Raw genomic sequence first — 26121 nt, forward strand, 5'->3', positions numbered from 1 at the left:
TATTTTGTACATTCGGAGTATTCCACCTGCCAAAACCTCACCTCTGGAGACGGGGAGCTGGGAGGTCTTCCACAGGCCATCCCATAATTTCTTGGCTGCCAGAAGTGAAGACATGCAACCCGTGACCGCTAGATGGTGAACAGGAGGTCAGCAGCACCCACCACTGTGTCCGCCACAGAGGGACGGATAGATTTGACCCTGCAGGGAGAAAAAAGCCACAGTGGAGGGCAACCGCTGCTGTTGGTGAAAGTGACAGGAAGGAAAGAGAATAAGAAAGATACTTGCAAACTATTTCCCTTTCAGATTGGAGGTTTCAGGCCGATAAGGAGAGGAAAGGCATGAAGATATAGCAAAGGGAAAGTGTGTGTGAGAGAGAGAGGGAGAGAGAGAGAGCACCGATTTGAGCAGGAGGCAGTGGAGCAGGGCAGAGAATGAAGGGGGGTTGGTGGGGGGAGTGGTTAGCCTTACTGCCTGTATATAGAGAAGACTGAGCAGATCCAGTAAGAGAGAGTCAGGAACAGACGAGAGGGACACACTTTTCACCTGTGGATGACGTCCTGAGCAGCTTTCTATCGGATTACAAAACCAGGATTTCTCTCTAAACTCAAGGTAACGGCAGATTTGGCTTTCAACACTTTTCAACAGCAGCCCTCTTTAATGGCAGACTCCAGGCAGGTGCAGGCTGAACGTCACACTGATCTCATGTTACTTTATGTTTCTCTCTTTTGATTTCTCTCTTTTGATTTATATGTTTGCCCACCATTACTTTTGTGCGGTTAGAACCAATTCCTCTTTATTTGGCTAAAGGCACAGACGTTGAGTCAAGTCCAGACTCAACTGGTACGGCATGTTTACCTTCCAGGTGTGGGATTGTAGGATACAATATTCAAGTTATTAATAGCTTGAAGAATATGAATGGGAGAGGTTTTCTTTCCAGGAGCTTCCTGAGTTCATTGAGTTTTGTGACGGCTCCTCTTGTGTAATTCACAATGAGACTGATAACGCAGCGAGCCCAGTCATCCCGTCACTCACCTGTTGTGGCGCGGGCCTCATTAGACTCCTGTGCTGTAATATAAATGGCCTCTGTTCTCCTGGACCTGGCGGGTGTTTTAAAAGCTGATTATATCCTCATGGACTGTGTGACAGAGCGAGCTGGTGCTGGAAGAGCTTTTATGCAGATATACTGAGCCAGGACGCCTGAATGATCTGCCCGGCGGTATCTCAAAGTTCAGCTGTGTGGAGGGAAGTGAAAGAGTGGGCTCATAGGACAAAGTGTAAGCAGATGGCATTAAAGGTTTGATTTACCCAAATTACCATTTTTTCTTTGTAGCCATGAAGATAGGTTGGTTTTTAGTTGTCCACATGTTGAGAAATTTGTCTCTAATATGCCGTTAAAAACGTTTTTTTATGGAGACAATATCTTCAATAGGAAGTAGTGTCGGTGTTCACATTGAGGTCTGCATATTATCAAGACCGACAGTGTTTTTACAAGGAGGTGCTGCTCTTATGTTATATAATGTGGGTGAATGGAGTCTTTTAATAAAGTTTGTTGATATAATCAGAGTGTTGCTCACTTTACTGAGATCGATGGTCCTGAAGCTGCAATGAAGGAGGAACTTCAGCTGTGTGATGTACATTGTGTATCGATCAGTGTGTGTGTGTGTGTGTGGATTGTCCTGTGGTCGCATTGTGGGATCAGTATCGCGGCTACAGCTGTCTGGAGCACGGAGGGCCATATGGCAGCTTCTGTGACACGAAACCTTTGTTTCATGAGGCTAAACCGCTGAAATGTACCAAACACAATTAAATATTTTCATACAAGGAAACTACCAAAGGGAAGTTATTGATTAAGGTCCTGTCAGCAACCAGCATCATGATCAGCACTTGTTGTCTTTTTTTAACAGTGACGGTTTGACCTAAAGGCCTCAGCAGATCGTTGAGCAGACTGGTGGGTGTTTTATTGCACTACTGCTCAGAGTCTGCCACAACAAAACACTTGTGTAAAGGAGGAGACCTGCCCATCCCATGCTGCCATATGTCTGTGTCTCTGTGTGTGTGTGTGTGTGTGTGTGTGTGTGTGTGTGTTTCAACTAAAGGTGCAGTCATGCAGAAAACAGGACAGCAAAGATCTTTTCCGGAGCCCTGCTTTATGTGCAGACCGTCCATTGTGTTCTGAGATCTCATTGGATAATTAATGATGCTATTTATGTAAGCAGCGGGGCAACCCCTTTCCCTTTGTCCAGCCCCATATAGAATCACACAATAAGTACCCGAGACCTACACACACACACACACACACACACACACACACACACACCATCAACCATACATTTACACACACAAATAGTGTGGCAATCACATCTAAATTACCATCTTGAGTCAAACACAAATGGTGGAAGGTTCCTTTAATTGATTGTAAAATTATTTGGATCCAGCTCCATTAATGCGTTGGTTTTCATTTCTCAAAGTACTGCTTTTCCTTCATGGTGACCATTAATACCAGAGTCACCAGACATTTACTGTATGTTGGTGGTTTCCCTATGCCTGCCTTGTTACCGTGCTCCAGCATGGCATTTAGATAACATTCGTGTCTCTGAGGACCATTAATACCGGATGTGAGCTGCGTCTGTTCGAGTGCGACTGATTAGCTTTGACAGCAGGACATTACTTTATTTCGGGGACTGAGATAGCACGCTAATCTACTATTACGTCCCCCTACTTGTAACTGCACTGGCAGGTCCCTCTAAGATAAAGTAAAACTTTTAATTACAGGGTGATTATGGTGCAGCTGGATCTGTCACCGCAATGCCTACAGTGCTGCATTCGGGGGAAATAACACTTCAAGAAAATATAGTAAAATGTGGGAAAAGCATGAGGGCTGAAAGGAAAAAAGGTAGCTAAAGAACGTTCCACCTGAGACCCAAATCATACATCATTCAACAAGTTTTAAGACTTCCCCACATACGCTGAGTGCATTTTCATATTTAGCTGCTGTTTGTGTTGGATGCTTGAAGGGAAAATCGGGAAAAAATAAGCAGATGATGATCCCCAAGGATCCCGTTGGTTTGCTGCAAGCTCTATTTTAATGTATCTTTTGTGTGGCTGTGTGTGCGTGCCACTGAGTGTATATGCGCCAGTGTGTATGTGAATTACACAGCGGGTGGTAGGTAATGTGTTGGCAGCAGTCATACCCCAATTATGCTGCTCACAACGCGACCTCTTCACCTCTCTTCCTGTGGTGTGGGAAGCATTTCCAATTTGTGTCTTGTTGGGAAACACATGTTTCCATTACATCATATACATTTAGATTATAGAAGAGCATATATTATGTAGTATTACCTTTTACCTAAACGTCTTTTATTCTACTTCCTGTCCCCTTCACAGATTTATCATGAAGCTCCTCCTGTTGACTGTGGCAGCGCTGCTCCTGGTGGTGGGAGAGGGCACTGCAGAAAGAGTCCTGTCGAGAAGGACCAAGAGGGAGCTCGCCAGTCCGCTCCACGTTGGGGGCATCCGGGACCCGTTCGGCTCCTACTGCGAGAGGAGAGGAGGCTGCTGCCCCGGCAGAGACGACCTGTGCACGGTGCCCTACCTGGACACCATCTGCTACTGCGACCTGTTCTGCAACCGCACCGTCTCCGATTGCTGCCCCGATTTCTGGGGTCATTGTTTAGGCATTGAGCCTCCTTTCATAGGTGAGCGAAGGGTGCACAGGTGACTGTGTAAATGTGTTTGTGTGTGGGCCCGTCATACTTACTTGAGCACAAAGCAGCATCAGAGCTGAGACTCAAAGACATTAACATACCTGCTTTCTTAAAACACGCAAGAAAGAAACATGCTTAAGAAAGGGGATGTAGCTATCTATTCAGTTGACTCCATTAGGACCCGCCACACAGTCATAATACCATTCTCTCAGCGCAGAGCGCTAACATGTGCCAGCCACAGCGGAGGCCTACCTGCGACCAGAGTGGGGAACAGTAGGTTTCTTATTAACCCAGACGGAGGGAGGGAGGGAGGGAGGGGGTGGATGAAGGGATGAATGGAGGTCAGGAGAAAGAATGTGGGCTATGTGGAGGGAGGGAGAGACAGACAACGGGCGCAGGACGGGAGGCAGAGGGGTCGCTGCAGGTATGTGTTCCCTGGACGACAGGGTAGGGGGGTCACGAGGTCGGACACGAACACTTATGGATGTTTAAATGTGCGCACACACAAATGTCTGACCACACGGACAGCTATGGCGCTTCAATATGAAGGAGGTGACAGAGATAAAGAGAGTCTCCGTCACGCTGTATAGAAAATGTGTCATAATAACTTATCACATGAAATCACACACCGTGAGTTCAACAGAGTTCCCCTGTATAAAGTTCTTCTGTGCCGATGGGACACTTGTCACACTCCTCAGCTCTGCGGTAAGTTGTGACAGACTGCGTGAGACAGCTGTGAGGGGGATGATGGGTAACAGAGGGCCTCAGTCATAAATCACACTATCAGCTCTTGGCCTCACACCAGAGGCAACGGAAACCTGCTCACGCTGTAAATTCTCCGCCAGCTCGTGCTCTAAATTCCATACGGTCACACTGACGGCACCCTCCGCTGTAAATCACCTTTAGACCAACCTCATTGTGAATCCGTCGCCAAGCACAATATATAACACTATCTGGAAGTGAGCAGGGTTCAGACTTGGAGTGTTACGGGTCAAATTAATTCACGAGGAATGCTAATGCCGCGTCCCTGCTAAATCATGTTTGTGACGACACTGAGTGGACCTTTGCGGCCTCACAGATGTCGAGGATTTTCTGGTGGACGTAATGGACGCGGTGCTTCTGTGGGCCCTTCTCCCCCCCCCCCGGTCTCACTAGAAGTGGCGAAGTGGAGCGTAAGCTCGTTAAAACATGACGAGGACCCGGGAAGCATGGGAAGGCAGGAAAGAAGCTAACTCCACATTCCTACACTGGATTACTGAGCTCAGAGCTCCTTAAACCTCACATACACACACACACACACACACACACACACACACACACACACACCTGGGAATTTAGTCATCGCACCTTTTATTGTGATCGTAAGTGAAGGAATTTGGCCACTGTGATTGTATTATCTCTCTGTGTGTCTCCCATTTGCATCTTTTATATTAAGTCGCCCCACTTTGTCTCCTCTCAGGCACCTGCCAAAGAAATGGAAACACATTCTTTACAGGGCAAACATACAAAGAGAACTGCAATTTATGGTATGTAAACCCCTCTTTCGTCCTCTTATTCCTCTTTCAACCTCTTTAATCCTGGGCTTTCCCCTTCAATGTCCCCTTAAGTGGCGTAAAAGCTTGAAAAACATTGTTTCCCCTCACTTCGTCCATATGCTCTGTGTCTACTTGTTCAAACACTTGACATGAAGCGCTGCATGCTCACACTGAGCGACAGATTCAGGCCCAGGATGCCATGCAACAAAATGCAGATGTCTCGTTTCTCACATTTCTCCAGATATCATGCTGACAAACAGTACTTGGTGTTCTTACAACCTCTGGGATCCGTCCTGGAATTTAAAAATAAAGTTGCTGGGTTTACAAATATATGCCAGGCACAACATGTGTTTCTAATAATAGAGACGCTGTTTTTAGATGCATATTTTTGGTCTCATTAATCACTTGAGCAATATTTTTTTATTAGTCCATGTAAAGAACAGTTAATGCTGATCAAGTCAGGTATTATTCTATTCTCTGTCTGTTATGAGCCGTGAACAGCTTGGTGTCTCTACCAGGAGGAACAGTAGCTGCATAACTGAGGATAAATCAAAACAGGCCTCATGCTAATGTTCTCATAGTTGCTAAGTTTTGTGTCCCAACTTCTACAACACTGCCTTTCATAGCCCCCTAGGCCTTCTGAGTAACATGTTCAATTTAACCACCACTTAAAGAGGTTTTCTTTCTGATCTCCTAGACAAAAATCGTCTCTCTAATGCACAAAAGTGAGGCGTGACATTGCAACACAAAGCTCACGTATTCCTCTTTTGACTTTTTTGATTAGATCCTTGACAAAGTTGGATTATTATTCCAGTTAAGCTCATGTCAAATGCCTGAGTCTAAGAGTTTCTCTAAGAGTGTGTTAGATTCAGCATTGTCTTCACTCTGAGGGCAAATTTTTCTGCACGATATCGACGTTGAAGCAGATCTTGAGAAGCGAGCGGAAGGAGACGGAGGAGGTCAAGTGAAAGACGGCAGGAAGGAGGGAATTCCTCACCTCTCCTCCACTGTGGTTTCGCACAGCTGTGTCATTTGATGTTCCTCAGTCCCTGTAGTACATGTGGGAACATGCGCACCGATGTTGATTTAACATCCATTTGTAAATCCTTATTGTATTTATTCTCATGCAACAATGACACACTGTGGCTGTTTGTCCCGACATGTCTAATGTCAAACCCTGCTGATCTCCTTATCCCCGGCCTGAAGTACGACTTTTATCATGGCGGCTCAATTAGGTTTGACCTAAAGGGCCTGATGGGTTGCATGGATGAGCGAGGGTGGTTGGTTGATGAATGGTGTGGTGGGCGTCTTTCCTAGGCCGTGTGGTAAATATAACCTCCAGTGTCCCAGTTCGCCAGAAAACAGCATTTACGTGCCAACTCCCCTTTCACCGACAAACAAAGGAGTCTTATGCACATACACTATAACACGTGCTTGTTGAGGCAATGCACGCAGATGCTTAAAAAAGAAGTTGCACCACAGCTTTGGCGCAGAGGAAAACAAACACACACACACACTCCCTTTTTCTACTCCCACTCTCTCCACTTATTAATTTCCCAAACGTGCATCCTTCCAACTCCTCGAAATCAGGGCTGCAGGGTGGAGGACAAGGCTTCCGCTTTCTGTTGACACGCAGCTCTCCCTTTTTACTCCCCATGCAAAGTCTCTCATTAGCAGTCCTCAGTGCTCCACGTTATCTAACCTCCTACATGTCTTCACTTACCACCAGCCCAACGCTACTGATACAGTCAGTGAAAAAGCTGCTCTTTGACCATCAGTATCTCAGTCTGAAACGTTTATCTTTTAACCGTAAATAACTCCTGGGCAGATGGGGTCGGTGCCAAAAAACAACCCCGACTTAGCATGAAGTATGAAAGCATCGCTGTGTGTGGAGATATACCACCTTTCGCTGTGTTAAAGGTATCCCCCCCCCCCAGCTGAGACCATCCTGATAACTCTATCTGCTCCGAATGATCTGAAATGCGGCGCCTCTCTTAAGGAGAAACCATCTCAGCTGTGTCTGCATGCACTTCAGATTGGACAGTCAGAACCGCGCTGGACTTTTCTAAGTTGTTGTGTAGTTGGTTGGATTAAGTAGATGCGTCACATCTGAACGCACACAAACATGGCTCTGTTTTCCCCCTGATCTGGCAGGACTTGGTGAGACATCCAGATGTGTGTGTATTTCTATGTGTATGGTCTCAGAGGTGAAGAGGCTGCTTTTGGGGAGTGTGAAGGAGAATGTGAAATATGGCCTCCCACTGTCCTCAGTGCTGTCATGTTTCATTCTCAGTCACACTCTGTCTCCACGAGTCTGTCATTGTGTGTGTGTGTGTGTGTGTGTGTCCACTAATATTACTGTGTGAATTTATTGTTGTTTTTGACACACTGGTGCTGAACTGTATGTGTTCCTACTGGAGGGAGGGAGAGGTGAAAGGTCATTATCTCTTTCCTCCAGTCACCTGTGGTTGCTCGTGTCTCAGAGAGCCAGCAGGGAGGAGTGCACGTTGAGAGGTGATACACACTCTGTAGTGTCAGTGTGACTGAAGGGGAATTTGGCCTTCATCATATGTTTATAATATACAGTAGACTTTAAGGTTGGGAGTCTAAACACGCCTGCGTGGGAAACACCCCTCATTCTTTCCCTCTCGCTAACACACTCATTTATTATGATATTTTCAACCTTGCAGCTGCTATTTATGGTGGATTAGTAACTTTATTTAACCAGGTAGTCTTAGTGAGAGGAACCTGAGAACAAAAATATTTACAGTAGGACAACCGAGAGACAAAGAAAACACCAACGAAGCTTTAAAATCTCATAATCTCCAAAAGGGAACGGAAGAATCGTGTTTAAATTGTACATAATACCTGAATCTATTCCAGTCAGGGTTAATGTGTACAAAAGGAGACGAATGAGCAACGAAATGTGTCATTACTGATACAGCATGTTGTTTTAGACTGGGCTTAAATATTGCAATAGTTTTGACATTTTGGGGAAATATGTTTATTTGCTTTCTTGCCTGTCAGAGTGACTCTGGCCTTTAGCCAGTTAGCTTAGCTGGGAGGCATACTTTTGGTACTTTTGGACAAATTCAGGCCCCCCCTTTTCCGGTCTTTATGCTAAGCTAAGCTAACTAGCTGTTGGTGGTAGCTTCATATTTATTGTACAGGAAGAAAGTGTATTTCCCATATTGTAAGAAATGATGAGGCAGCATGACATTATAGTGTCACCAATAGTTATATCCTTTGTGTCTGCTGTGAGTAAGCTTTGTGTCTGGTACAGTCAGGAAGCACTTGTACTTTTTTTAATTTTACACTTCACTATATTTCAGAGGGAAATACCACATATTAGTGTATAAATTGTGCCGCATTATTAAAGATTTGTACCCAATGGAATGTATAAAAAGTATCATACATGTTGTAATAGGCCAACAATAAGCACTTCTACTTTTGATTCTTAAAGTATGTTTTGCTGAAAATACATTGAATGCAGGACTTTAACTTTAATCCCTACTTTATGTTGTTGTATTGGTACTTTTAGTAAAGAAGGGTCTTGATACTGGCAACACACATGGACACACACTTCTTCACAGCGAGTCATCATGAAGTTATTTTTGATCATTCCCAAAGTTGACATTGTCGTCATCATTAATATCCTGTTCTCCTATCTCTTCTGTCATCTTGACTTCTTCACCTCTTCATTCTAACTAACATGGATCCATGCTCCGCAGCCTTAAAAGGCTGAATGTTTTCTCTCCCTCATTCTTCTACATTTTTCTCCCCAGTTACTGACGTACTTCTCTCTATTCATTTCTTATTTGGGAATTCCACTGAGCCCCTTGCATATTTGCCTGTGACTCAGATAGTCTTTTCTATTTCAGCTGTTGACTTCACATAAATATGGAAACGGAAACAATTTCCATGGAGATCCAGCTGCTAATGCCTTTTACTGTCTGTGCTCTAGTACATGTGGGACCACAGGACGCTGGGAGTGTGAGCAGAACGCCTGTCTGATGGACGCTGACATGATCCACGCTGTTAACAGAGGGAACTATGGGTAAAAACAAAAACACACATTGATGGAATTTGATGTTGTACATTAAGATCTTTATCACACATGGTCACAAACGCATTTCCCTCCGGTTTTGTGCTTTCAGATGGAAGGCAGCTAACTACAGTCAGCTGTACGGCATGAGTCTGGACGAGGGCATCAGGTTCCGCCTGGGCACTCAGAGACCCTCCAGGACCATTATGAACATGAACGAGATGCAGGTACACCACAGTCTTCATCCCTGAACACATACCTTTGGGTTTGTCACCGGTACAAAGCTCAGTGTTGATGCTCCGGTTCTCTCCTCAAGTGCCCTTAAGCAAGTCATGAAAACCTTGCCACCCTCACTGTTTTGTAGCTGACCTTTGACATTTGACCTTGCTTTTAAAAGGTGGAACGAAATAACTCAGTTTCAAACGGTGATTGCTACTCGGTGTAACCTTACAGCCAGGGTTTCTCTATACATATGATACTTATTTATATTTGCTCTTTAGCACTTTAGAGCAAAATACATCACATAATACGCATGTGTTGTTCCCACTGAAGCTGTATGACATCATGTTTGTTATAGCTGCATTTATAGCGTAAACATCCTAGATTTATTCTGTATCGTTTTATTTACATTTTGGAGCCATTAGAGACTTTTTAGAATTTTTTTTCACCAGAATATAAATCATTTGTCAGTGTTGGACCCACGGAGGAGAGCAGGAAGTGTTAGTGACAGGTGAGAATGCAGAGAAAAGAATGAATAGTTACAGTTTTGTGGTGGTTTCTCACTTCACCTCCTGTGGTTGAGCCGGTGATATCATTATGACATGCAGGGTTTTTAAAACGCAACAAGGTAGCGCTGATCAAAATGCTTCTCGCTTAATTACCGGTGGCTTGTCGGTACGCGATGGCGTCTCTGGCTCAGATCCGCCTCAGTCTTTGTTTACATTTCAACCAGACAGATTACATAAAACGGAACCAAAACACCAGACAGAGAAGATGGAGGGGATGGTGGCTGCCTGGGGAATGAAGAGCAAACCTCCTCTTCAGTCTACATACACGCCCACCTCCATCCATCCCTTCATCCATCCATCCTCACTCCCGCTGTTTACCTCTCCCAGCATTCCACGCCTGCTTCCACCCTGAAAACCTCACAACTCCCCCTCCTCCTTCCTGCCGGCAGCGTGTCCCTACCTGTGCCAGGAACCACATCAGAGCCTCGTATCTCTGTCCCCTGTCCTTTCATGTCTGGCCCGAGTCATGGATGGGAAGTTGTGAATTCATGAATTCATTTTGAACCATTTCCCCTCTTTTAACATGCCTTTTAATTCGGGTGTTTCAGGTGCTTTTGGACTTTGACCTTTCACGACTACAAATCTCCGAGCAGCAGCACATTCCTTAGTTATGTATCAGGTGGCCGTTTGTGCTTTGAATACCTTGCTATTAATCGGAGGAATGCAGCTCGGGCAGCCAGCCTCTTTGAGAGAGAGAGAGAGGGGGGGGGAGGGGGGGGGGGGGGGAGTCAGTCCAGAAGTGTGTGCTCCGTTATCGCACATAACTGGGAGATTAGGAGAGCATCCACCCTCGAGTGGAGACTAATAGATGGAGTATGTTTGGCATGCGAGGAGCACCTGCGAGTGAATACGCGCTATGAGGAAAGTCTTTGCACTCCATCACTTCTCATCCTAATTGGGATTCATCATCGCAGTGATGTTAGCTTTTTGAACAGAGATGGACGCCTCCGTTCAAAGGGTTCAGTCGGTTCAAGTGACGCGTTGGATGTAACCAAACAGCCTCATGGTTTCATCGAGAGCGACGGGATCAGAGGTTCCTGCCTCTGCTGCAGAGACTGACTCCGGGCCAAATGGTCCTAATCGCCCGTGAATAAGGCCCTTCTACTGGAGGGTTGATTAGCAGCCTTATGTAACCTGCCTGTGATGCAAGCTTGTCTTACAAAGCCATCCACAAGTATTTTAATTGCAGCTTTTAGTTTGTGTGCAAATAATTACATTGTAGTCCCATTGCTGCAACTCTTTTTGTTCGAGGTCTAAAGCCGGCTCGTGCTGTCAATTAAGATAATAATTGTTTTTACTGAGATATTTACATTTTGCCAGTTCCGTGAGAGTGTTAACAGGCATGACATTCTGTCTCTCAGATGAACATGGATCCTCAGAGTGACGGTCTGCCGCTGTACTTCAACTCAGCAGAGAAGTGGCCCGGAAAGATTCACGAGCCGCTGGACCAGGGCAACTGTGCTGCATCCTGGGCTTTCTCAACCGCAGGTAGAGCAGGAATAAAATATGGGATATCATTATAATATGTACAGGAAAAACAGAAAATAGGAAAATAAAAGCGTATTTGACGAGCTGCCATTGGTTCAAGACGAAATAAATGCACACTGCAGTCTCGTTCCCAATACTTTTACTTTACATAGACATGACAATGTGCTTACCATAGTAGTTTATACCTTAAATATATGTGATGCACATTTGCAAAAATATGGATTGATATCTTCTTGAAAACACAAATTGTAATAATTAAAGTATCAAATCTTGCTACTTAACATTTTGGCATGACATTTTGTATTTCCGCCTGTCCCCTCCACCAGCTGTGGCCTCAGACAGAATCTCCATCCAGTCCATGGGTCACATGACACCCCAGCTGTCCCCACAAAATCTAATTTCCTGTGACACCCGCAACCAGGGAGGCTGTGCCGGGGGCCGCATCGACGGAGCCTGGTGGTACCTCCGGCGTAGAGGGTAAAGATTGAGTTTGATATGAATTATGGTTGAAAAAAGGCGAAGCAACGCACGTTACATGTCTTCCCATGTCTGCCTGTCTCTCACAGAGTGGTGACGGAGGACTGTTATCCGTACCGATCCCCAGAGCAGACGCCAGCGGAGGTCGGCCGCTGCATGATGCAGAGTCGCTCGGTCGGCCGGGGGAAGAGGCAGGCCACGCAGCGCTGCCCCAACTCCCACAACTACCAAAACGACATCTACCAATCCACACCGCCCTACAGGCTCTCCTCCAATGTAAGCACTGTACAAACATGCATAAACAGACAGAAATGTAATGCATGCACACCTTCATGGACACTCTTACTGCATCAACATGTCCTCAAGTCTCCAGTAAACAGCCTCGATAAGATCACTGTGGACTATAATCTCTCTCACGTGTATATTACAGTATGTGTTTTTTTTTGCACACTTTTCCTTATGCATGCTTGACTTAGTTGTGAATGAACAAAGGAATGTACAGGATTAAATCTGAATCAATGAAGGGCAAAGAGTTGTATTTTTACCTGCATGTTTGTCCGCTTTGATGCTTCAGGCAGATTCAGGATGAAGATTGTTGATTGAGATATATTGCAGAGTCAACTCTGATTGTCGTGAGATTAGTTTGTCTCAAAATAAACCGAATATACAGGCCAGCGAGTGAACTAAACCAATTTACAGATGCACTTATTATCATCCATAATCATTATCTGCTGGCAGGATCCCCAAATCTATCAGTGTTTACCTTCTAAAAGTAGATTACTTGACTCTTTCTACCTGTCATCTATTCGTGTTCAGCCGCAATAGAGAGTTCATAAAACCAGATGTAGTCAGAATCAGAATCAGGATCAGAATAAGGTTAGTTGTCTATTTATTTTAAGGTTATTTTAAGGTTATTTTAAGGTTATTCACATACAAGGAATTTGGTGTTTGTTGCATCCAATAACCAAATTAAGAGCAAATAAAAACACAGGCAATGTACTGCTAATAAATAGAAAATATTATATATTATATATATTAATGTGGTATTTTCTAAAGAATGAGGAATACATAAATAAATAAACTATGGTTGATAATAAAGCCACAATTACAAATTGTAAAATAATAGTGTTTTTAATTCGTGGATGATTGGAATCAATAATGTTCTTGTTGTCCACTTCATCTTAGACGGCACCCTTGCCCTTCCTTTTGAGCACTAAGTATCATGTAACGGTCACTAAAACCGTTTCCAGAAGCCGTCCCAGCATGCAGCTCAGTGCATCTCCTCCAATTCCAAGTCAACCACTGAGCTGCAGCCGACATGTGGTTTTATCGGCCGGCATCCATCATTGCTAAATGACGGCTAATGCCTCTCGAAATCATTACAGCCTGTTTCTGTCTCCCGGTGGCCTGTGAAGTCAATAAGCCGGGCATTAAGGCCAGGGGGCCCTGCTGGACTCAATCTTGTTATCTGCCTTTTAACATCCAGGGGGGGTTGTTTTCATCCTCTCCATTTCACGTGTACTGATCTTCCTGTCCGTCTCTCCCTCCTTTACCCATAAATCCATCCTTGTGTCGTCTCTCCCAGGAAAAGGAGATCATGAAGGAGATTATGGATAATGGCCCCGTGCAAGGTAAGACGGACTCAATATTTTGATTTTGATTATTGAGTGAGTGATACTTTTTAAAAATCAAAAGAAACGTTGCACTCCCCGGGGACACACAAATCCAAACCCATGAACCGTCAAACCTCGTATAAGGTGTCTGACCTCAGATGATGTCATGTTTGAGCTCGTCATTATGACGGTTTTGTCCTGGGTTTCAACTTTGACCCCCAGTCTCATGGTAAGAAATGATGGGCCTTTACTAGCCCGCCTCACTGTCTGGTACCGTGTGTGTGTGTGTGTGTGTGTGTTCTCTTTGAGCCTGTGCCAGCTTCTTGTTTATTGTTCAGATAAAAAAAAAGTTACTGGCTTTGCATCAAGTTCTCTTTTTGCCTTTGAGTTTCACTCTGACAAAAGACGTAGGTGTGTGTGTGTGTGTGTGTGTGTGTGTGCGTGTGTGCGTGTGTGTGTGTGTGTACTCACGCATTGTGTGTCAATGTGAGTTGTTTATAAATGAGGGCGTCCACACAGGTAGGGAACTTCTCAGCTGGTACATCCGGAGAGTTTTCCTATTGAGCTGGAATAAGGAAGTCACATGGAGTTCATCTGTGCAGCTTGCTCTCTCTCTCACACACACACACACACACACACACACACACACACACACACACACACACACACACACACACACACACACTGCTGCCCCATGATGTCTGGGTGTGTGTGACTCAGGGGGGGAAATTGGAATTTCTTTGGTGAAATTAGGTAATTACTTTTAGATTAATTGTTGTTTGAAAAAGATTTTAATCTTTCCATAACAGGCTCAGCAGCCTGAAGTGTGTGTGTGTGTGTGTGTGTGTGTGTGTGTGTGTGTGTGTGTGTGTGTGTGTGTGTGTGTGTGTGTGTGTGTGTGTGTGTGTGTGTGTGTGTGTGTGTGTGTGTGTGTGTGTGTGTTGTGTTTTCCTACTAATTCTTCCTGCTTGTTTGTTCTTGCAGCTATTATGGAAGTCCACGAGGACTTCTTTGTCTATAAGAATGGGATCTACAAACACACCGATGTCAGCTTCACCAAACCTACACAATACCGCAAACACGGCACACACTCCATCAGGATCACTGGGTAAGTTAGCGGTAGTTAAAAAACATAAATTTAAAGTCTTCTTGCCACTGTTTGGCTCCGTGCACAAATCTGATTAGACTCAACACAAACACCTTTGAGACTGTGCTGGGATTTTATGCCTTTCTGGTAATGAAGGTGTTTATACTGAAGAGGAAAACACATGCCGTGTTACACAATCTCCGGACAAAAACCTTTAGCCCTCCTTGTTCCCGATCCAATGTGTGTCTGGTTTCACTTTTGCTAAGTGCTCAACAGATACAATTTGAGGAGAAAATGTTTGCACACTGCAGCAGACAGTGTACGTGTCAACAAGCCTCCCAGACTCTTGCAGACACACCTTTGGCTCCACTTCTCCGTCTGTGCCAGACAAGGGCTTCCCCTCCCTCTTCCTCCTATATCTAGTAACTACGGCGACCACAAATATGTAGGCGGGCAGACAGCCGACACACCTGGATTACCTGCCCCCACCCAGCTGTCTCTCGTTATTCCCCCTGTCCTCCTCGCTCCTCGGTGCCTCCATTGTGGCTCCTCAGCTGACCGTCCCGCTCTCTCTCTCCTCTCCACATCCAAGACAAAACACTGCGTTATCATCCACATACAGGCAGGTGGTAGTTCACTGTTGTCTGGAGAGTGGTGAGACGTTTTCACCTGTAAAAAAGTCTTGTAAACATTTGACGGCCTCTTCTCCAGCTGGTTTTAAAGTGCATCTGTTGCTGCTAACTAGTTTCACTTTCGCAATTACAAAAAGTAATTTGTAATGTCTGTTGGGGGACTGAGGAATGTGCATTAATGAGCATTTGAGCATACCTGCACCTCAGCGCCGCGGCATACGATAAAAACAGTCTCCCCGCTTTTATCTGATCGCTTGAAGACACAACACAGCCCGTTTACAAGCAGCTTGCATGCATACTTTATGTGATGTTGTTTTATGACAGCATATAGCATGTATAGGCAAGCGTATGGTAAACACACCCACCTGTACTTAGCCCGTTTGAACCACATACTTCATAATCATGCACCGTTCTGAAACTTTGGAGAACCGGATGAACATATTTCACAACGCTCGTGTCTTGCTGACATTGTGGGCTGTAATTACATCCTTAAAGCCTCAGCGTGTCAATAAATTGTGGAGGTATGCAGGGTGTGAAATGATGCTGAGGGTGAGGGTGTGAATTCCCACATTTCCTGAATGCATCCTGCTCTTTGGCTCCTTTTTCTGACCTTCACCACTCATGGGGCAAGTGGATGTGGATGCACCAGAGACGCGGTTTAGGCATGGATGGAGCGGAAGGAGGGGGGAAGGGGGGGGGGGGGGGGGGGGGGGTTGCTCCAACCTGCCAGCCACAGGCCTCAGTATGTTTTCATAGGCCAAATCCCATAGCGGTGCGTTCGTTTAAGCCCAGGGCCTGGGAAAGTTTGTGGAAAGAGCATTGAGGTCCACTGTGGTGGAAAGGGCATTGTCTGGGCCGCTGATCCCGACCGCACCGGACAGAGAGAGGGGATCAATTCTCGGGAGGAGAGGTCAGGGATGGGTTGAGGGGCGTTGGGGGGAAAGGCGGGGCCCGTAGGCACGGCCCATCACTGTCCCCGCATGAACAAGTGAGCTGATTGGAGGCCAGATAAGGGATCAGCAGTGGTCCGATTCTGTCTGGCTCTGTCCAAACCAATACATATGCAGGCAGGCAGGCATGAATGTGGGATCACACACACACACACACACACACACACACACACACACACACACACAGGTGTGAATCCCGTCTTTCCAATCTGTTTCGGATCGTGGATGGCATCTCTTGTTTATACAGCTGTTTTGAATGTGTCTGCTCCCGGTCAATGTGATGCTAATGAAGACACTCACTGATAGAAGGTTGGCACTATCTGCCAGTGGTGTTGGTGGCAGGCTACCGAGTTGGCAGAGTCTGAGACCAGCCACTCTATTTCCCAGCATTCCTTTCCCTTATAAAAGATAACAAGCGATTGGGCACCGGGAGTATCTTGGGAAACGAAAGGCCTTCGAGTGCAAAAACAGGATGGGAATTGACTTTGGCAGAATGTTTTGATCCAGACGAGCAGAAACGCCAGGCGTCTGAAAGCTGGCGGTGGCTAAGTTAAGACCAAAATGCAAGGCGTGATGGGAATTTATGGGCCTTTTGCCAAGGTTTTCCTGAGAACAACGCTGCTGGCGGAGGAAGAAGGGTGAAGCTAGGCCTCAATGTTCAGATTTACAGATGTACATTTGTCGTTCAGCGTTGTTGACTTCTGGCTGAGGTGGTGTCCATTTCCTCATAACCTACCCTCTCCTTCCTGTTTCATACTTGGAGTACGGAAACGGCGGAGGAAGAGGGGAATTCCGTGTTCCTTGGGTTGGAATGATGTAGGAGTGCAGCTAGGCGGTGTCCAGACATAAATAGTCTGTTTTCAGGATGTTGTTAACGAGATGAAAGAGTTTGTTTTCACTACTTGGACCTCTTCCTGCTTTTCTTTATCAATAACGTCGAGCGTGAACACATTCCTGAGAAGTGTTTGAGAATTTTCGTCGAACCTGCGTCCTTATTTTTAAAAATAGCATTTTCAACTTTGACACGGCTGATGTGGTGTCTGCATTTAAGGATGTTCTGTCTTGTTGTTTGGCTCACATGCATTTCGAGTAACCAATTCTCTCCGCTTTGTGTGCCAGGTGGGGAGAGGAGAGAAACTTTGATGGGACATCAAAAAAATATTGGGTAAGTCGTTTGAATATAACTGGCTACTGTATATGCATTCTCATAGTAAAATCTGCCTCCTCTGTTCTAAATTTGACTATTTTGACTTTCCCTTCAGATTGCTGCCAACTCCTGGGGGAAGAACTGGGGAGAGGACGGCTACTTCCGCATCGCCCGCGGGGACAACGAGTGTGAGATTGAGACATTTGTGATTGGCGTGTGGGGCAGGATCACGATGGAGGACATGCACAGCCATCACCATCGTCGCCGACACGTTTAGAGACACGACAGATGTTAAAACCCCACAGAGACCTTTTGTTTTTAACCCCACTGATAGATGTTTTTTACCCCTCCCCCCCCCCAAGAAGAAACTCACCAAGAATCTCAGACCTTCAGCACATCCCCCTACCCGTCAGGCTGGCTGGGACGGCCACAAAATCCACCTCAAAGTCCCTGAACCCTCGTGTTTTTACTGTACTTCAACCCCTCTCCTCCTCCATCACTACCCTTTTAAAGAGAACGACCCTCCCCACTCTCCCTGTAACTCAAGGATTATGGCACCAAAAAAACAAACCCAATTAACTCAACTAAGCTAAAACTCTTTCATGTCGCCTTACAATTAGGCAGCTCAGGTATCTACTGATCCAAAGACCACACATCCCAGAATCCTCAACGCAACATCATCAGATGTTGATCTGATGAAACATGTTCGTGTCAAAGTTGGGTGACGACAGAAGGAGAAGCTCAAATCTGATCTTTTTTTATTCTTTGTGCTTCTTTTGTCAACCTGAACCTTTTAAGTATTTTTCTAAATCTATAATCCAGACAACCCCCAGTTTTCAGAGGGACCGTTTGGGGAAAAGAGGAAATTCGAGTGGCAGATTATCAGACATCAAACCCTTTCAGAGAGACACACCCCAGCCCGACTGTGTAACGTGATAATATATCATGCATGACCCTGCTGACCTGTCAGCGATGCGGAGGCACAGTGTGGCTCATTCCCTCAGTTTTAGAGAGGACACTCGTATGGATAAACACATTCTCACACATTCCAGTAAACACCTAGAAGACTTGATGTGGAGTATAAAGACGATAGAAACTCTGACATTTTTAGAGGATTTACACTGCTAATGACCAAAATGACTCAACACCACAGGACATGTTAAAGCAACGAAGCTTAAATCTCGACCCCGTCTTTGTATGTGTTTAGAAAGTGTCAGCAAATAAGATTAAACATGTATAATTTGGCCACAGGTGGAATAAATAATTCAAATTTTTTTAAATCACCATGAACATATGAATAAAAGCCATGCCACCATTTTTTACCCCATCATCCCGTTTTAAAGAAGAGCCCCGACGCGTTAAGAGGTTAGAAAGATTGCAATGCCTTAAAGAAACTTTCTGACCGCGGCGAGATAAAGTGTTTGTGTGTAGTAGTCTTAATTTACTACGTTCTGTGTACACTGTTACAGTTTGAGCAAAAGAAAGTTATTTGTTTTGTTGCAGATATTATTGTGAAGTTTTATTGTGTACTTTTGCCATGTACTGTATGTAGTAACTCTCATAACACGCTCATCACTCAGTTGTCCTTTCTGCTTGTGCTTCTGCATAGATGTAACTGTTTGACCCCCAACAGGGAGGATGGGGGAGGGGAGGGAGACGGATACTGCTGCTAAAGTCCAGTATTTTACTACAGGGTCTGTAGTTTATAATGAACATGCGACACCACTTTCTAACTAACGCAGAAACACTTCAAACGCTCGTTTCCGTATCTCGTGTTTTTCTCCAGAAACGTGACATGTTCCAACTCATCAGCCCGTCTTTGCTGCAACGCTTGATGGTGTCTTTATTTCAGGCTGATTGAGGAATTCACATCGTTTATGCAGCACAGCCTCACTTGAAAAGGAAAGCACGGTGTATTATTATCACTTGCCTTAAATTACATCCCGGTGCGCTTTCAGATGTAACTTCAAAAGGCGTTTTTTTCTTTCTATTTCTATATCATCACGTCTTGTGATCTTTAAGGTCCCTCTATATAACATCTCCTTCAGGCATTGGATAAGCAGACGGGCATCAAAGCTCTGAGAAGTTCTCTGGATGGACAGGCAATGTGCAACGCGGTGGGTAGATGAGCAGTTATCTTTCATTCTGAAGTGAGCGAGGGCGATGTGAAGCTGAGCTCTTTGGCCCCGAAGAGCGCTTATGGTGGCAGAAAGAAGGAGATTCTTCTTTTATATATTTCCATCTGTGTGCATGTTGCTATAGCTCCTTTTACAAAAGAGGAAAACAGATCAATGTTGCTGGATTGGTTTACGTCACTGTTGTTGTAGTTGTCACTGAAAGTGCTCAGATTAGTCTTTATTTTCAGCAGAATGAGGCAAAGCTTTAATATCCATTTATTGACGATATTTCGGTATTTAGTTCAGATGCGACCAATGATAACTATATTCCAAAAAAATATTCTCTGCAAATCTATTCCACAGAAACGTATCTCACTTCCAGCAACAGTTTTCTCCAACGATGCGACCTCTCCTCCAAAAAGACCCCCGGGAGCTACAGCAGACATCCACTCAGACGTTGTGTATTCTATGTAAAATGAACCACTCCATATTCACTGATGTGTAGACTTTATTTATGACAAGATGTGTAAATTATATACTGTACTTTTTTTGTTTCTCGTTTTCCCGTGCAATGTTATTCTCTCTCTGTCTCTCGTATTGTGTGCACTAAATGCAATACCACGTTAGTGTTCACTCGTGCGGCACAATAAAGTCTTTCCAAAAACCCACGCGGTGTCGTTGTGAACATTTGGGTCTGTTTGTGTTGAAGTATTTAAAATGTGACCAGGATTAGGAGTATAGTCTGCGTGCATGTAGGATGGATGGTTGAGAAGGTGGTGTGATTTTTAGGGATATTAAGGGGCAGTGAGCCGTGATGGGGGGGGGCGCTGGGTGCAGAGCGTTCGGGGGGAAGCGCCATGGGATGAGGCCGGGTGGGATGAGGACAGTATTATTAAGATCCTGCTGTGTCAGCATACTCTTCCATCACTGAGGGCAATAACTCTGACCATCAGTCAGCAGGAGACGAGGCCAACGTGCATTCAAACCCTTCAAAATATTAGAAATCAAACTCTCAATCACATGTTATATATATATATATATATATATATATATATATATATATATATATTATATTTAACCTAACTATAGGTTTTAGCTACATAGAGAAGTGGTTGTCAAATTTAGCAGATGGACACTGAGTCCCATTTTCTTTTAATCTGCAGAAACTTTGATGATTTAATAATTTGCGGTGTACAGATGATCAAAAATCTGTCCATTTGAATGTATTATTATGAATTGTTTGTATTTGACAAATGATTGAGCATGTATACGCAGCACAGAGGATCTGGCTCCAAAGACTTTGTGATGTCTTGTTAGACGATGTGGCCTTCATTGTACGTGTGTGAATGACTGTAGTAATACACAGACAGACAGACTGACGACAGTGTTGCAAAAGCAACTTATAAAGTTACATCACGACTTTTAAAACAACATTCAATTTGATTATACAGTTGCAAACGCAGTAACTTAATAAATACAACGCCCCCCTTTCCCCCCTCCTTAGATTTGTGTATTCAGCGCGTCTGCCCCACATAAACACCTGGGTGAACATCTGCCTCGGAGAGGGACAGTGTTCCAACCCGGAGAGACGACACCCTCCTGTTTGAAGTGGGAGAAATTGCAGGTCTGTAAAATTAGCCACATTTAGCTAATGGTCACATATATCAGCGTGTTGTGTCAGTGAAAACTACCAGGTGTTTTCATCGGCAGCGTGTCAAACAAACAGGTTGTCTAATGGAAGGTTGAGCAGACCTGCTGTGTCCAGCACAGACGCCTCGGAGGGCTGAACTTCACCTTGCATTCCTGCGTTTAATCGCTCACCTATAAAGCTTTTTAAAGAGATTGAGAGGATATGCATAGCCCACCTAGTTACACTTCAACTGTAAATACACTTGGTCTGGGCAGTTTCTGTTGGCAACACGTGAGCTGTTTAAAAATAGAACTTCTCTCTACTCTCACAATTATTTACAAACCTTTATTAAGTCTTAAAAAAGCATTTATCTTAGAGCAGGAGAAATTACTGAAATGGGAATGTCTACTCACATCAATTTTAGTCAATATTGCACATTTTCTGTAAAAATATGACAAGAAAATTATATTTTGTTGTGTAGATAAAGTTCTGTTTTGCACATAAAACATGTTTCCATTCAAATATGCTACTCGCAATTTGCTTCTCTTGTTTTGGGCCAAATCATACTATAACACTTTAAATGCAATCCAATAAATGTAAAGAGAATCTTCTTTAACCTGGAAACTATATGCACTTCAACATGGTCACTTCAATCTTTCACTACAATCCTTCACAAAAAACACACTGTTGTTATAGTAATTTGCTCCCAACTTGTGCAAGTCAAGGGACAGATGAATGAAAATACCTCCACCCTCCTCACTTCCTCAAGTTTTACAACCCTGATGCTGTAAAACCTCCCTCTGTTGATTAATATAATGAATCATTTGGTCGATTTGCTAAAATGGGAACATTTGCCAAGTTATCCCATGGGCTATTAAAACCTGGCCACAGAGAAAGCTATTGAGTGTGGTTATGAAATAAGCTGGGGAAAAGAACACAATATTACAGAGCTTATCTCCTCGCAGCAGCCACAGAGACCAAGTAAGGAAACTTGGATCAAGGGATCTGTCCAGTGACTGTTTACATTTCTCTCATTGTTTCTGCGTCACCAACTCGCCAAAGCATTCATCACCCCAGCAGCTACTGCTCCTCTCCTCCCAGCTGATGGCGAGGAATGGACGAGTACCAAGAAAAAGGAGGAAGCCGTTATTAAAGACAGAGGCAGGGGAACAATCGGTAGCTGGGGACCCCACCCTGGTTCCCCCCTCCGGTCCAGGAACATGATCTACCACTCACGTTCTCTTGTGTGTCATTTACTGTGGGCTGTTCACGCAGACACAAACATCACTTTTCCATGTGCTGTTTGTACTTGAGTGCAGTCAACAAACATGTTGTGGAAGATCCTGCTGGCTGCCAGAGGGAAAGCCCTTTCACATAAACAGCAGCCAAATAAATGACTTAAAGAGGGGAATCCTTGTCAGAACGAAGTAGAAGCAGGATCAAATCTAATAGTTTAAGGGTAATCTCCAGACAAACTGTCTACCTTTCATGTATTGTTCTCTGCTCTGTAGACTAATATTTACATACCTTCCCACTATATATTACATCTACTATAGTGTTTCCTGAGGGAAACTGGTGTTTGACCCTGATGCAACCCTGTAAGGCAAGGCCCACATCCAATCCAAGTAGTGGAGTGGTTTAATGCTGCCACCTTGTGGTTGACGTTGAGTACAGCTGCAAAAATCACACTAACGTTTGAGGACCAACTTTATTGAATGTGCCATTGTTTTAAAAATAAGAAAGGTAAATAATATCAATATTGCATCACAACAATTAGTCACATGATTGGGTTAATTAAGGTCTATCATTATTAGTCATGAGTATTCCTTAATAACAAAAAGTCCATATTGCAAGAATATGACATGTTAAGCGGATCATCAAAGGCCTCCAGGAGCAGCATCCGGCCTCATTGCTCCAGTAGATCAGTCACCACTGCCTTCCGTTTGTCCTCAACTCATAGTGGCATTGTCCTTTTTGAAAACAACTGTCTGCCTCCCTCTAACGTGGGCCGTTGCCTCTCCTGCATTCACACATTCGGTAGGCACATATGTAGAAAATACCTGCAATGGGCAGAGGAAGTGTATGTGGTTATATATGAAATAAGAAACTGACATCAAATTACATCAACCACTAGTTAAACAATCTGGCGTTGAATATATATGAAGCATTAATTCATAATGTATCAATGGGACTAGAGATGACGTTGAAATATGAAACAAAAGAAAAGGTTATTATTTAGAATATGTGTTTTAACTTCCTAGTCATTGCTTCTTCTGAGCTTTCTGACAACTTTTAATAATAATTGTCTTTTTTTTTATATCTTTGCTCTTTCTCACCTGCAAAGAAGTTCATGAGCATGGCCACCCAGCCCAGTATGTAGGACCAGGAGAAGCGCCAGTCACCAAAGCGCCTCCCCAGGAAGTTGACTGTCACTCCAGTATAGATGGCCATTCCCAGCAGGACAAAGAACGCTGAGAGGGGGAGAGGGAGGCACATGTCAGTCTGATGGAGTTGAAGTTTGTGTGTGTCGTGCACGTTTGTGTGATTTCAGAAGAAACAAGACTCACTGGAGACAAAAAACATGATTCCTGCAGCAAAGGAGCGGTTGAACCTTCCAAAGGAGGAGAAGTGAGCGAAGGACATGATGCCAGCGATGATGCCCGCGAAGCACGACATCCCTGATAGGATCATGAAGGCCCTGGTGGCGTTCCAGTACGCTGGAAGGAAACAGGTCTCATCAGATATGTCATCCTTGGAAATGTCTTTATAAGCACGTAACAACCTTTAAATCCATGTAACAGACCCACAAGATGGGGCAGCGATGCCACCAGAGGTCTCACACTGGTGCTCAAAAGTGTCCTTACCTATGCTGTCGGTCTGCATGTAGCACTTGTTGGATATGCAGTACCTCCACAGGCCCTGGTGGGCATAGTTTCCAGAGAGGCGGTATTGCATCCAGTAGTCAGTTGCAGTGGAGACCACCAACAGGATATTACCAACAATAGCACAGAACAGGCCCCCTCCCATGAAGCTGTACATCTTGAGCTGCGAAAACGGGCCTGCTGCAGAGGTACTGTAACGTAGTAGAGAGACAATCACGGAGGGTAAAAGTAAAGCAGTTATTGTAGTATCATCTTGCTATTCATGTACTGCACACACATACTTACAATGTGTCAAGTCTGATGTGAGACATTTGGGACTTGTACTTAACACACACACACACACACACTGACTGTTGCCGTTTTTTCTTTTTTTTTCTGTAAAGCTTCTTTGAGTTTTGAAAAGTACTATAAAAATAAAATGTATTATAATTATTATTACTACCGTCTCAAGACCCACTTCTCAAGAGGTTGAATATAAAATTGTTACAATGAACACAATATTTGGATTAAAATATCATCCTGACATGGTGCTAATGACCTAAACCATTAAAAATGTTTTAAATTAAAAATAAAAACACTTTTGCAAATGATGCATTTAAAAAAAAGCATTGCGATGGTGAAATTCAACTGTTCGCCAATCAGAGAGCCATTGCCCAATAGGGACAACCACAGAAATATGAAACAATCATATTAGCTGAAAATATAACTCCATATGTCAACATGTGTCGAGCACATGTGTAGTTGCTTGAAATTACCTAATTTGTAACTAACATAATCAAATAAGCTTGTAATCGAACATACAGTATTTACCTCTTCTTTAGTGGAACCATCACTATTAGTTGAACGGGTGCAAAGCAAAACCAAAGTAAACGCTATGATGTTGTAGTTTGTTGTCGCTCCCCTTCCCGGTCCTCATGTCACACCAGCGCTTGTTCAGCTGTAATGAGGTTTTATCTGATGCTGCGAGCCTCTGTCCAATCACAGTCGTCATAAGTGCAAATGTGTTGCACACACAAAAAGCGCCCTGAAATCTGATCCCTTACCTTGTTTCTGGAAATGCACCCTCTCTACTGCCCACCTTTCTGGGGTAAAGATAGAACTGGGTGGAGGGGAAAAGAGGGAGAGAGAGAGAGAGAGCTGTTGCTCACTTGGGAGGAAGAGAGAGAGAGAGAAAGAGAGAGTCACAGTCAATCACAGTTCTCGTTTTTCTGTCGATGAAAGCAAAATCCTTTGCAGCGATCGGCGTACCTGAATGATCACTGTAGGGGCCACGGTGCATGTGACCCTGTACATTTGACCGTGTGTCTGTGTGGGTCGGTGGTCCATGTTTCTTTCTTTCATTTCTTTTTGTTTGTTTGTAGATGGCGTGCTCTAGAACTGGGGATATGCATAGGTATGCAGGACTGTCTGTGTCAATGCAACATGCTGAAAGGTGCACTTTTCTTTCACTGCCGTCACACCGTGGCGATGTGGAGGGACACATATAGAGGGAGCGCTCCATACAGGCCATGTCTCTCTAACGCTACCATAGGATCGTCTTAACTGCCATCAAATATAACGTGCTTTTATGCGCTGAGATCTACCTTAACAGACTATAGGGCTTGAGATGTATAATTAGAAATGTTCAGCGACTAATGTGACTCACAAAAACACACATATTACATATGTTCTCTCTCTCTCTCGCTCTCTCTACCACACATACTCTCCCCAGGCAGCAGTTACAAAAAGTAAACTTTTCAAATCGTGCCTTATACAGACAAGAGATTAACATACAACACATGACGTACTATGTAAATTCAGTGTCCTAAACACAATTACCACAGTTTAATTCTGAGTATACTCTGGTAACAACAGAGGTCAGGATCCATGAATAACGTGAGAGATTGTTGGATTTTCTGTTTGTTGGCATGAGTTTGGGTGTAGGCGTGGGCATATGCGAGGACATGTTTCAGTCTGTGTAAAAAAAGAGTAGCCCAACTACAGTGGAGCTACTTCTGGCCTCAGATTAGACCGCCGTTGTACTAAG

General features: G+C 44.2%; 3 protein-coding genes across 4 annotated transcripts in view; 2 read left to right on the plus strand and 1 right to left on the minus strand.

Annotated features, from left to right (window-relative positions):
- Nucleotides 1–26121, plus strand: part of LOC311028272 (zinc finger protein 385D-like) — a 71736-nt gene that overhangs the window by 18932 nt on the left and 26683 nt on the right. The window lies entirely within an intron of this gene.
- tinagl1 (tubulointerstitial nephritis antigen-like 1) lies at nt 463–20251 on the plus strand. Its single transcript, XM_084032802.1, has 12 exons — nt 463–609; nt 3385–3695; nt 5164–5230; nt 9204–9296; nt 9397–9511; nt 11434–11560; nt 11887–12037; nt 12127–12313; nt 13623–13668; nt 14635–14758; nt 17439–17484; nt 17582–20251. The coding sequence occupies exons 2-12, from the start codon at nt 3392–3394 to the stop codon at nt 17741–17743; spliced, it is 1422 nt and encodes a 473-aa protein (XP_083888928.1). The 5' UTR covers nt 463–609; nt 3385–3391; the 3' UTR covers nt 17744–20251.
- On the minus strand, nt 22947–25222 carry LOC311028054 (lens fiber membrane intrinsic protein-like). 2 transcript variants are annotated; one of them, XM_084032327.1, is made up of 5 exons: nt 25139–25222; nt 24078–24286; nt 23781–23930; nt 23550–23684; nt 22947–23273 (listed from the first exon to the last, which is right to left on the minus strand). In XM_084032327.1, exons 2-5 carry the CDS (start codon nt 24250–24252, stop codon nt 23212–23214), a joined length of 522 nt encoding a protein of 173 aa, XP_083888453.1. In that variant the 5' UTR covers nt 24253–24286; nt 25139–25222; the 3' UTR covers nt 22947–23211. The 2 variants fall into 2 exon arrangements, with proteins under 2 accessions (XP_083888453.1, XP_083888452.1); XM_084032326.1 differs by lacking the exon at nt 25139–25222 and adding an exon at nt 24906–25004.

This window comes from Eutrigla gurnardus, assembly GCF_963514095.1.
Source record: "Eutrigla gurnardus genome assembly, chromosome: 17".
NCBI lineage: Eukaryota > Metazoa > Chordata > Actinopteri > Perciformes > Triglidae > Eutrigla > Eutrigla gurnardus.